The sequence below is a fragment of the Lontra canadensis genome, unplaced genomic scaffold (genome assembly GCF_010015895.1).
Source record: "Lontra canadensis isolate GAN:19392208 unplaced genomic scaffold, GSC_riverotter_1.0 scaffold3, whole genome shotgun sequence".
NCBI lineage: Eukaryota > Metazoa > Chordata > Mammalia > Carnivora > Mustelidae > Lontra > Lontra canadensis.
In genome coordinates this window covers 30,376,978-30,390,109 of record NW_022630997.1, presented here as the reverse complement: position 1 = coordinate 30,390,109, position 13,132 = coordinate 30,376,978, and the positions used below count along the sequence as shown (strand labels likewise).

Genomic DNA, 13,132 nt, shown 5'->3' with positions numbered 1-13,132 from the left:
GAACCCTACCCCCGCCCCATACACACTTATCCTAAATCCAGGCACCCTACCCTGGCACCTAAGGAAAACGCTCTGCAGCCCACAGCTCTGTGATGCCCACCAGCTTGTAAGCCCCTCTAGGGCAGGTGCCATCACCTGTCCCACTCCTTCCCCCAGGATCAGGCTCAGTGCATGTGGTGAAAGGAGACAGGATGCACAGGCAAGGAGGGCAGCCCAGGGGCCCAAATCAGCTTCTGCCCTTACTGTAGGTGTGACTTGGAGAGACGTGGCTCACCCGAGAGTCCCAGTTTCTCTGCCTGCAAGGTAACGCTTCCATTCCTTAATAGCTCTTCTTTCCTAAGGGTGGACCTCCCCTGGGAATGGGGTCAGTCCCAGGCTCCACATCTACCGACAGACCCTCCAAGCTACAGTGATGGGTCCTGGCAGAAGCTGGAGGCACAAGGGTGCTCTGCACCAAAAGAAGAGCTGGGAAGTCTGGGGCTGCCAGCAGGAGCCCCTGGGTTTATCCTGGGGGCAGAGGAGGGCGTTGACTGTGAAGGCAGATCTGAGAAGAAAGGGTAGCTCCATGGAGGCCAAGGTGGCCTTGACGCAGGAAGAACTTCCTATGAAGCCTGCTTTAATGGGCGAGGTCCCACCAGGGAGAAGAGCCCCCGAGTAGCCCCCCCTCCAGGGTCATGGTCCTTGGGCTCTTCAGTGAAGGGGACTCTACCCACACAGTGAAGCCTGGACCTGGGAAGCCCACGATAGGTTAGGATGGGCACTGGGCCAGGACAGGTGGAGGAGACTGGGGAGCTGCTGCTCCATGCTGCCACTGAAGGGACCCGGGGATGGGTCACCCCAAGGAGGCAGAGCCAAGAGGGAGGCCCTGCAGGAGGCCAAGAGTCCCAAAGGTTTACACACATCCCCTGGGGCAACAGCCTACGTGGACATGGGTGCGCCTTGCCAGTGACAGGGTCCAACCCTGAGAGGAGGCCCCGGGCTGCTGCCAAGATTCCATGTCCCGTGCTCTGACCATGGGGACTAGGGGCGGGGGGAGCGGACTGAGCACGTGTGCTGCTGTGGGGAGCCATGCCACCCACCATCCTGCCGCCAGGCTTCCTGGATGCCAGCCCACCTCTGCTGCCTGGAGATTGAGTCCTGGGATGAGTCCCCGCAGCGGGGTACGGATGGGGATCCCATCTCTGCCTCTCTCCCCTGGGAGCTCACCTGTCAAACAGTGGCTTCTCCCCACAGTCAAAGGAATCCTGCAGGTCCCTCACCAGGTTGGCCTGGCCGGGCATGCGGAACAGGCCCTCCTCGGTGAGCCCGCGCTCCCGGATGAAGTCCACGCACTGCTCCACCAGCAGGGGGGCCAGACGGGGGCCATACTTCCGCTCATGGTGGACGGTGTCCTCCAGGCGCTGCCCAAAGATCCCTGGGCACAGAGGGGAGCTGGTCAGGCCCTCAGCGAGCCAGCTCAGCAGTGGGGGGAAGGGCACCTGGGACAATGGGGGACAGAGGGCGTGGTCAGGGCCCAAAGTGGCTCTTTCCCGAGGGAGCGAATCAGAATCTGGGAGGGCACACACCAGACAGCTGGACCCTGGGCCACCTGCGACAGGGAACCTGAGGGCCTGTCCTGTGCTACAGAATTTAAGTCTGAGGAACTTTTACCGGCCATGAGGAAACAGGAATTATGCATTTTATTGGTTGGGTTGTTTATGCAACACTAACCTCCAAAGAGGAGCGGCTTACATTTAAAAACCCAGGACCATGTCCCCCAGAAGGTGCACCCTAGAATGTTCTTAGCAGCACTCTTCGCAATCCCTCCAAATGGGGAACGAGCGCTAATGCTCCTCAGCAGCAGAATGAGTGGGTGTGCCACGGTCTACTCCTACTGTGCAGAACCCGACAGTGGTAAGAACAGATTGCGGCGCGCAGCTCACACAACCAGACAGATGACACGCCGATGGGAAAACATGGCTCAGCACCCTGGATGGTTAGGACAATGCAAGGCAAGCCACGGTGAGGCACCAACTTGCACCCCGTTAGGATGGCTGCTATCTGGGGCACCTGGGTGGCTCAGTGGGTTAAAGCCTCTGCCTTCGGCTCAGGTCATGATCCCAGGGTCCTGGGATGGAGCCCCGCTTCAGGCTCTCTGCTCAGCAGGGAGCCTACTTCCTCCTCTCTCTCTGCCTGCCTCTCTGCCTACTTGTCATCTCTGTCAAATAAACAAATTAAAAAAATCTTAAAAAAGGATGGCTGCTATCAAAAAAAGCAAAAACAAGTATTGGCGAGGATGTGGAAAGACTGGAACCCTTGTGCGGTGTTGAAGGGAATGAAAATGGTGCAGTCACTATGGAAAACAGGCACATGCCTTCAAAAATGTAAAACAGAATTACCCTACGACCCAGCAATTCCACGTCCTGGTACAGAACCAAAGGAACGCGACGCAAAGACTTGAACAGACGTTTGTACGTCCATGTTCACAGTAACTATGGATTATATTCAAAAGGTAGGGAACACCTGGCTGGCTCAGTTGGTAGGACAAGTGACTCCTTTTCTCAGGGTCGTGAGTTCAAAGCCCCATGTTGGGCATAGGGCTTGCTATAAAAAAGCAAAGCAAAACAAAATCCAAAGACAGAAACAACCCAAGTGTCCATCAGCAGATACATGGATAAACAAAACATGGTACCTAAGTGCAATGGAATATTCTTCAGCCTTAAAAACAAAAAGGAAATGGATACTCTACACTGGATAAACCTCAAAGACATGTGACAGTGAAATAAGCTAGCCACAAAAACACAACTACTGTATCATTTCACTTATGTGAGGTACTTAGAATAACAAATTCCTAAAGACAGGAAGGAGAATGGTGGTTGCCAGGGGCTGGAGGATGGGGCCGGAGTTTCAGTTATACAAGATGAAGGAGTTCTGGAGCTGGATGGTGGGACAGCGAATGTACTTCATGCCACTGAGCTGTACACTTAAAAATGGCTAAGATGGTCAACATTATCTTAGTTCTATTTTACCAACAATTTTTCAAAAGTTTTTTAAAAAAAGTTAAGCATCTGACTTTTGGTTTCAGCGAGCCCTGGTGTCCGGCACCGTCCTCAGTGGGGAGTCTGCCTCAGATTCTCTCTCCCTCTCCCTCTGCCCCTCCCACTCTTGTGCGCACACCCTCTCTCAAATAATAATAATTCTTTTTTAAAAAGTTAAAAAAAAATAACTGAACAGAAGCCAGACCTAGAGTACCTACCACATGACTCTAACCATGTAACGTGCAACACAAGAGCAGGACACGGTCACCCCGAGGGTCAGTGACTAAAAGGGGCACTGGATGTGCTGTTTCTGGACCTGGGCACTGCTTACCTAGCTATGTTCACTTTGAGAGAAATCATTAAACTGTACACTTGTGATTTATACACTTTCCTGTATGCTGCATTTCAAAACGTTTGCAAAAAAAAAAAAAAAAATCAGGAAGCAAGAGATCCAAAGCATTTACTATAGGACCGGAAAGCAAATGAGGGTTGGAGGGAGAGAGGAAGAAGTAGAGGCACTCTGGACTGACAAGGCCTACAACAACTAAATATTCAGCCAGCTGAGAGGTTCCTGGCAGTCCAGGCAAAAAGCAGAAGCCTCTGAGATCCATAAAGCAAGCGTGCGCGCACTCTCCCCGCCCCCCTCGGTGACGGTCACAGGATAAACATACTTCTCCCAGCCCTAAGCTCTATGAGGACTTTCAACTGCCCAACACCTTCCATAGGCATGGGTGATGCAGAGACCTTCCCCACAGGGTGGCTTTGGGGGTAGGCCAGGGGCATGATGCCAGAACCCCACTCTGTCCAGGCATGTGGCTACCGAGCCCGGGATGGGGAACCAGTCAGGTGAGGGTTCAATCCCTCCCTTGCCACCGAGCACTGGCAGGACTCTGGGCACCTGCTCAGCTCCCCACACAGTGGCTAGCTTGAAATAAAATCCATCCGTCCCTAATGCAGGGCCTGGCATAGAGCAGGACTCAGTCAAGGTTCCTTCTCCTCCTGCCTGACCCAAGGACAAAGCATACAGACTCTGGGGGTGAGACTTCTTCCTTCTAGAAGACATGCCTGTGTGGAGTGCACTCAGGGATGCCATCAACGCTATAGGGAGCCGTGTGTGCATGTGTGTGCCTGTAGGTGGACTGGGGCATGCACAGCCGTGCATGTGCGTGCGTGCGGAGAGGACACTGACACAGCTAACAGGGAAACTCACAGTGCCAGGTGCTGCCCTAAGCGCCTCCCCATTTTTCAGACGGACACCTGGGAGGCGGACGACTTTAAGAGCACACCCAGAGTCACTCAGCATGTGACAGGGTCAAGGTTAAAACCCACACAGGCTGCCTCCAGGCCTAGAGAATGTTCTAGGCCACATTGCTGCTCCCCACCCACGCTGGTGCCTGGATACTACCCCCTACCAGTCCTGCGTCCTGTTCCCCCAGTCTTGACCAGCATTCCCAAGGATATGGTTACTGGGCAGCAGGCAGAGGTAAGGAGAGACTACAATAGGACACAGGAGGACAAGCTGTCTGCCTCCTGGGACTGGGGGCGGGAGGGGGGGCAGTGACCCTGGCCACAGGCGTGAGGCCTGATGGGCCAGTCAACAGCGCTGAGTGCAGGGGCTGAAGCTGCCATCAGACTGGCTTGTGGGCTCCCTGGGGCAGCTCGGGGAAGCCTCTCTGAGGCCACCCCAGGTCCCGTCACTAACAGCGTCCTGGCCTCTCTGCCCAGCCTGAGAGTGGCCTGAGCTGGTGCAGGGACACAGAGTCACTGTTCCCTCTCCCTACACTCAGGGCTCAACCACCTACATACACTCAACAGGCCGCACGGGTCCAAATGCTCTTATTCAGCTACAGAGATGTGTGCACCATTTTAATAGTAGTTATTTAAAATCAGATTAACAATGAATCTTGGAACACTGCATCAACAACTAATGATATATTTTATGGTGACTAACATAACATGATAAAAATGTTTTAATATTAAAAAATAAAATAAAATCAAGAGATCTCACATGAAAATCTGGATTTCCAGCTTCTCTTGAAAAAATTCCAAAGATCTGGAGGCACTAGGCCTGAATTCTAAAACACCAACATTGGCGGAGTCCAGTGGCATCTGTGCCCATGATTGTCCAGCACCCGCCACCTCTCCCCAGTCCTCACCGTGCCCTGCTGCCTTACACCTAGCCTAAACTTTACCCATGGGGCTCTGACAGGTGTTCACCCCTTTTGCTTTGACCTGCATGGCACAGACACCCTCCAAGGATACTGTGGTATGGATGAAGTAGGAGAGGGGTCCTGATTCACAGGAATTAGAAATGGGAAACCAACATGGAGGACATAGGGAAGATAGAGAGGAGAAGGGAGTTGAGGGAAATTGGAGGGGGAGGTGAACCATGAGAGACTGTGTGGACTCTGAAAAACAATCTGAGGGTTTTGAACAGGCAGGGGGTGGGAGGTTGGGGGATCCAGGTGGTGGGTATTGAGGAGGGCACGGATTGCATGGAGCACTGGGTGTGGTGCAAAAACAATGAATTCTGTTATGCTGAAAAGAAAAAAAAATTATATATATAGAAATAAAAGAAATGTGGAACCATGCCTGTCATGACCAGAGGTATTTGCTAGGACCTCAAATGAGTAAGCAGCAGACATACAGGGGGAACTGCCCAGGAGCGGGGGTGGGGAGGGGGACGCTGGCTGCCATTGCACACTCATTGCCTGCCTCCCTCCCCACTTACACACCTGCCCCTTTCTTGTCAGCTCTACCCACTACTCAAGCGCCCTCAATGTGTCTGCTGTCCTGCTGCCCGGCCGGTGCACAGACTTCTGCCTGGATGTCTTCCTCTTCAGTCTGTGCAAATTTCCTATAAGCCCTTGCCAACAGCTTAGATGTTCTCTCCTATGTGAGCTGTGAGTGCGGGAACACTCACCTCTGCCCACATCCTCGCCGGGAGCCACCCATGGTCCTGAACTAGTGCTGGCCTGGGAGCAGAGGTCAAAGGAGCACCGAGTGAAGCCGGGTGACTGATCTAGGGCTCCTGCACTCAGCTCCCCATGCTGGCTCACAGGTGACTGAAGGCCACAGTCAGGAAGAGAGACACAAAGGAGAGGAATTCTAAAACTCCCTCCAGAGATCCACAAAACGGGTAAACCCATCCAGCCTCCTCTAGGCTCTAGCCCTTCCTGCTCTCCCAGGTCCTGTCCCCTGACATCCTTCTATCCGTCCATCTGTCCAACCACCCTTCACCCCCTTGCACTCACGCCTTACCCTGCTCCCCCTAGGGCTGGAAATGAGCACATCCTACCAGGGTCTACTCAGCTAAACACTCCTAGCTGCCTCCCTCCTCCCCACCCAGGAGCGAATGCAACAGAGCTGGGAGGCCATGTCCTGCTCCACCTTCCTCTAGGGTGCAGACCTGGGCCAGACAGATAACAGCTACTTCAGGGCTGGCCCCCATCTCTGAGAGCCCCCTCCCAAACTCAGAACAGATAGGGCCTCCCTGTGAACCCCTCCTCACCACTCACCTGCCCTCCTAGATGGGGCTGGGAGCCAGCAAAGGGAAATCTGTAGGGCCCCGGGGCACTTCCAAATAGATAGAGGGGATTTGTGGGGAGGAGGGGACACGGACACTGGGATGCAAGGATGAGCAGGAGATAAGCAGGCAGGCTGGAGTCAGGCATGGGAGCAGAGGCCCCAGGGCAGATCTTTGTGGGAGTCTGATGTGGACCACAAGGCTTGGAGGATGGCCTTGAGGGAGTATAGTTGAAGAGCCAAGGACTGGCCGCTGTGGTGGGCGCTGACCTCCCATGTTGCTCAGGGGCTTTGGGAAATGGCAACACTGCCCCACAGGGTCTCCGAGTGCTGAGCCTGGTGACAGAACTGGGCTGGGGTGGGGGTGGAGACACAGGGTCTCCGAGTGCTGAGCCTGGTGACAGGACTGGGCGGGGGTGGGGGTGGAGACACAGGCAGCAGGCGACAGTCCCCACTGAAGGCCATGAAGACCAAGATTCTGAGCCTACATGCGCACTGGTCTGGGCGTACGTCCCACCTGAGCTACTGAGGAGAGGAATGGCCTCCTTTCCTGGGCCTCAGTTTCTCCATCTAGAAAATGGGATGACCGTATGGTCTCTAAGAGACTGCCCCCTGAGGCCCTGCCCTAGGCACCAGCAGGCCTCGGACCGGAGCCCCTATCCCCAGCATGGCCGTGGGGAGCCCTGCAGGAGACTTTGTGCAGCCTTCAGGTACAAGCTGCCCCTTCACGTCCCTCCGGGAGAGAGGATCTGTGGAGCACCGAGGGAAAGCTCACTCCAGCTCAGCGTCCTTGGGCTGCCTTCCCAGCTGTCCACCTCCTGGAGGCCACCTGCACTCAGGCTACAGAGCCTGGCCTCCTTCTGCCAGGGGGCCTTGCCCACCCCTCCCCTGGCAGGGGTCCCTCTGGCAGAGCCTGGTAGGGCTGGGAGCAGCCGCCCTGAACTCCCTTAGCCCTCCTGGCACGTCTCGGAAGGGAGCCATGCCAAGAACCAGTTCCAGTATGTTTGGCAGATCCCTGGAAACCCAGTGTGCCGGTTCCTCGAGGTCCCAGCCCACGCTCTTCACAAAGCTCCGGTGTTGCCACCAGAGAGGAAACTGGCAGAGGCGGCCTTTCCTGTGGATGAACCTGCTGATGGGCTCAGAGCTGGGCCTTCTCTCCTGCCAGCTCTCCCCTGGCAAACCCCCGCTCTCACTCCTCTTGCCCCAGAAGCCCACACCAGAGCAGGAAGTCGCAGGCCACAGGCAGGGCAGCCTGCTGGCGCAGATCCCTGTCCCCGAGGGCCTTGGGCACAGTCCTCAGTCTCTCTGCCACTTCATGGGGCTTCGAGCAGCCATGGGAGAGCACACCACCGCAGGCACACAGAAGCAGGTGGGTGGTACAGGTGGCCTTCTTCCTGACCCAGGAGGGCCGGCCTGGGGCCATGGCTCTGTGGGCTCCCAAGGGCCCAGCAGGAAAGGGAGGCAGGTGGCATTCCCTCTCAGGCAGATTCCTGAGCAGGGACTTAAGGCCTCTCCCACCATGCTCCGGCTCTATTTGGGGGACTGCAGGACAGGGCCGGGGGGCGGGGCGGGGGGGCGGGCAGGCCACATCAGGGAAAAGACACATGGAGGAAAAACATTCTTAAACTCTCCAGACCTGCAGACTTTGGGAAGCCCCTTCCTGCTCTCAGTTTCCCTGCCAACGTTTGTCAACCCACCATTCCTGCACGGTGTCTGTCCAGGCGCCTGGCCCTGTTCCAGGAAAACAACACACGAGGCTGTGACCCCGCCTCACCCACCGACAGGCTGACACCAGCCAGAAGGGAGTAGTATAGCGAGAGGCAAACCTCACCTCGCCGCTGTCACCGGGTCCTGGCCAGGGCGGGCCTGCCCCGGGGCGGAGAATCCCTCTCCGACTGGTGGTAGCCAGCCCCGCGCCCCACCACAGTGGCCCCCCTGAGGCCCGGGGGGCGGGGGGACAAACGTGGGACGAGCACTGGGCTTGGAGTCCGGAGCCCGGGGCTCCCAACCCGCTCGGTCCCCGCTCCGGTCCTCCGGGCCGCCACCCTGGACCCCAGATAGGAGGAGCGGGCGGCCTCCGCCTCTCTCGCCGCGAACACGCACGCGCCCGGGGCACCCCAACCCTCGCGCGCTCCCCGCCGCGCCCCCGCGAGACGCATGCGCCGCGCCCTCCTCGCCCGCGGCCCCGCTCCCGGTCCCGCGCTACCTGGGGCGGCGGGCGCGCAGCAGGCGGGCAGGCGGCAGGGCGGCCGCGGGCAGGCGCAGCACCGGGAGAAGGCCCGCGCGGCCGGCATCAGGCCCATGGCGCGCCCGGTGCGGCGGCGCAGGAATGCCCGGCACGCGCGCAGGTAGCGTCTTGCCCGCCCGCCCCGGGCCCCCGGACCCTGCAGGGAGGGCGGGAGGGAGGGCCTGCGCTGGCGAGTTCCCGAGATGCCACGCCTGGAGTTGGCCCTCGGGAGAGCTCCTCGTTCAGACGTCTCACCCCCTTTTCCCGAATGCTTGATGGGACCAGGCTCTGCAGGAATGAATGCCGGCAGCAGCTCCCAACGAGGGTCCCTTCCTCCCGGGGCGCCGAGGACTCGCTCTAGCAGCTCCCATTCCTTACAGGCTGGGAGGCAGGTGTTCCCGGTGGAGCAGCGGAGGCCCAGGAAGGTCAGGTAATTCGTCCGGCCCACCCAGCCTGTGGAGTGCCGAGCTCGGATCTAAAGCTGGACTCCTGCCTTTGGAGCTGGGGCTTGGGACTTAAAAGTCGGGTATCTTGAGCAGCCCTGAGAGCTAGTATTAATGTTCCCATTTTACAGACATAGCGGCTAAAGCCTAGAGAGGTTGTGTAATTTTCCTAAGGTCACACAGCTAGTAATTGGAGACCTTCTGTCCAAACCTAAAATACCCTTCTCCAGAGATGCGTTCTGTCAAAGGCAAGATGGTGTCCCAGGGAAATGAGCCCACAGCCCTGTACTTCCAAAGTTTGAAGAGTGGACAGATAGCTGGCCTCAGGGATATATATACCAGGAGGGCAAATGTACCAGCAAAGCTGTTAAAAAGCTTGCAACACCAGGCAGGAGGAACAGAGTTCCACAGGGGTCTGTGGGCAGAATTCTGTAAGGGGGGCTTGGGGGAACCCTGGGGCTAGAAGAGGTGGTGGCTGTAAGAGGAGTGTGTGGGGCAGGGCCCCCTCTTCTTGCTCTACCAAGCGGGGCTGGGGTTAGGATGAGGCAATATAAGGCACTCAGCACAGGCGCAGAATTTAAGGCATTCACCACATTCTAAAACACAGGTTCACAGAACATGGGCCCCAGACCAGCAGCACTAGCCGCACCTTCGAGCCTGCTGGAAATACAAATTCCAGGGCAACAAAGTGAGCAGGAAGCCTGTGGGTGGAGCCAGTAGCCTACTTTCTCAGGCCTTCCTCTGGGTGACCCTGATTCTGGCCAACACTTGAGAACGCTGCTGTGTGCCTCCAGATTTACTTTCCTGGTTAGCAGCCATCTGTGGAGTGGGATAGAAGCCCCCTCTCATCTCTCTTTTGCCCTGCCACGTGCCCTGCCTGCAGAGGGCAGATGTGCTGTGTTTGCTGATGCGTCAGGGCTACCTACTACTGCAAGCGCACTTGGGAGGCTCAGTCCCTTAAGCATCTGCCTTGGGCTCAGGTCATGATCTCAGGGTCCTGGAATGGAGCCCTGCATCAGGCTCCCTGCTCAGTGGGGAGCCTGCTTCCCCCTCTCTCTCTGCCTGCCGCTCCCCTTGCATGTGCACTCTCTCTCTCTTTCTGTCAAATAAAGATATAAAATCTTAGAAAAGAAATCCACTGTTATTAAAAAAGAGAGAGAGAGAGTGCTAAGTACTTTGCATCGATCTTTTCTCCTGATTCCCCTGACAATCCTGCAAAGAAGACACTCTTATTCCCATTTTGCAGAAAAAGACAGAGAGGGTAACTGGCATACCCAGGGTCACACAAGTGAAGGGCAGAGCCAGATCACATGAGACCACAGCCCAGTGCTGAAATCTGTGCTCACTCTGCCTCCTCTCAGGCATCAGTGCAACATCAGACCCCCCCTGAGGGCTTGCAGTCCTCTCCAAATACCCAGGCAAATGCCCACCAGATAGATGCCAGGCAGCCCTGGCTACTCTGTGGGTCCCTCCTCTCCTGTCACAGTGAGCTGGCTAGGAGGCACTGCCCCTGTTCCCAGAGCTGGGCACAGAAGTCCAGACATCCACAGGAGAGTGCTGCCCTCTTCACAAGAGCAAGTCTTCTGATCCATGAACATGGGATGTCTTCCTGTTTACTTCGGTATGTTTCAGTTTTTTTCAACAATCTTTTATCACTTTCAGAGCAGTAAGTTTTATACTTCTTTTGTTACATTGATTCCTAACTATTCTCTTCTTTGGGATGCTACTGTAAACAAAGTTGTCTTAATTTCATTTTCAGTTTGCTCTTTGCCCCTGAACAGAAATACAACTGATTTGTGTATGCTGACCTTATATCCTGCAGTCTTGCTGTGTTTTTTTGTGACGTCTAATTGTTTTCTAATGGATTTCTTAAGATTTTCTGTACATGAGATCATGTTATCTGCAAATAAGAGATAGATTTACTTCTTTCTTCCTTTCTAATCCGGAGGTATTATATGTCATTTTCTTGCCTAACTGCTCTGGCTAGAACCTCCAGAACAGTGCTGATTAAAGTAAGAAAAATGAGAATGCACGTCTTCTTCCTGATCTCAGAGAAGGTTCCAGTCTTCTTCCGTAAGTATGACGTTGCCTGTGAGTTTTTTGTAGATACCCTTTGTCAAGTTGAGGAAATTCCTTTCTATCCCTATCCCTAGACCCTGGCAAGTTTTTAATCACGGGAGGGTACCAGACTCTATTAAGTGCATTTTCTGAGTCTACTGAGATGATCATGTGGTTTTTGTCTTTTCTTCTCTTGATGTATTATACTTATTTCTTTTCAGGTGTTAAACCACCCTTGCATTCCTGGGGTAAATCTCATTCGGTCACAGTGTACTGTCCTTTCATATATTGCTGGATTCAGTTTGTAGGCATTTTGTTGAGGATCTTTATATCCATGAGAGCTGTTGGTGCCCTAGCCCTTCTTCTCTCCCTCTGCTGTACCATCAGCCTTTCGAATTCCTGTTTTATCTCCCAACTCAAACAAAACAAAACAATCCTCTCTTTACCTGACTTTGCCTCCAGCTACTGTCCCATTCTGGAAACACTTGGTTATTCTCACACTCTAATTCCCCTCCTGTTGTCCTTTCTCATGGACCCCCTGTTCTCAGGCTTTATCTCCACCACTCCACTAGAACCATAGGTGCCCAAGGCAGCAGGGAGCTGAGCTCAAACCTAGTCCTCTGCTGTCCCTACACTTTGCTCCAAGGGGTCTCGCCCAGCCTCATGGCTTCAAACCCCTTCTATGTGTCAACAGCCCCCAAATACTTTCTCCAACCCAGTCCTCTCTCCAAGTCTCTAGACTTAAATGTTTAATTGCTTGCTGGACATTTAAACTTAAGTGTCTAACAGGTATCTCAGACTAAGCTCCAGTGTGATCTCTCTATCTGCATTGCAAACACTGCACTTCCTCTGGTCTTTCTCATTTCGGTTAATGACTAATCCATCTCTCCAGCTGCCTGGACCAAAACATCTTGGGATTACCCTTGACTTTACTCATTCCCATATACCTTTCTTCCATTCCAACAGGGAAGTACTACTGCCTTTATCTTAAAATATATCAAGAATTCGATTACTTCTCATCACCAGTACCATCTGGGACCAAGGTGTCATCATCTCTCACTGGCATTATTGAATAATGAGCCCCTAACTGATCTCCCTGTTTCTGTCCTTGCCGTCTTTGATCCAGTCTCAACACGTGGCCAAAGGGATCCTGTCAGAACCCAAGTCAGGCTCTGCCATTCTTTGTTCAAAACCCGCCCATGGCACCAAGGTGCTCAGGAAAAGCAAGAGTCACCATGACCGCAAGGCCCCCCCAATTTACATCCCCACTGCCTCTCTGACCTGTTTCCTGCTCTCTCTCTCTCTTCGCAGACTCTGCTCCAGGCACACTGGCTTTCTTGCTGCTCTTCCCACGTGGACACTGCTGCCTCTGCCTCCAGAATTATCTGTCCAGATATATGTGTAATTCACCCTTTCATCTCCTTTACTCAAAGGTCATGAAACTCTGACGCCATCATTCTTGCTTGCTCTCCTCACCTCATCTTTCCCCACTGAACTCATCTTCATCTAAACTGCAATGGGTTTCCTTATCTGACTCGTTCCCTGGTTTCTCCACAATGAGGGCAGGGACCTTGTCTGTCCTGCTCACTGCTGTATCTCCAGCCCCTAGAACACATTCCCAAGTGAACGAATGACTGGTGGAATGAATGAATGAATGCCCAGACAAGAGGTACCACAGTCAGGGCCACCTGTGAGCAGACCATCTGTGGTAACAGGCTCCACTGACCCCGTGTGTCTGCCCCCCCACCCGCCCTGCTTGCTCTGTGGGGACAGCCGGGCACTCCCCTGACTGCAGCAGGCACCCTGCCCATTCCCGCCTGTCAGATGAGGCCCGCTCTGCGCCAGAGCAAACACGCTTGAAA

The 13,132-nt window shown here is 54.7% G+C and overlaps 1 protein-coding gene across 8 annotated transcripts in view; it reads right to left on the bottom strand.

The window, feature by feature from the left end:
• Positions 1–13,132, bottom strand: part of ARHGAP22 (Rho GTPase activating protein 22) — a 165,251-nt gene that overhangs the window by 10,535 nt on the left and 141,584 nt on the right. For all 8 annotated transcript variants that reach the window (XM_032837913.1, XM_032837916.1, XM_032837937.1 and 5 more), the window contains one exon: positions 1,207–1,414. In XM_032837913.1, coding sequence (XP_032693804.1) covers positions 1,207–1,414 — 208 coding nt within the window. The remainder of the gene's footprint in view (positions 1–1,206; positions 1,415–13,132) is intronic.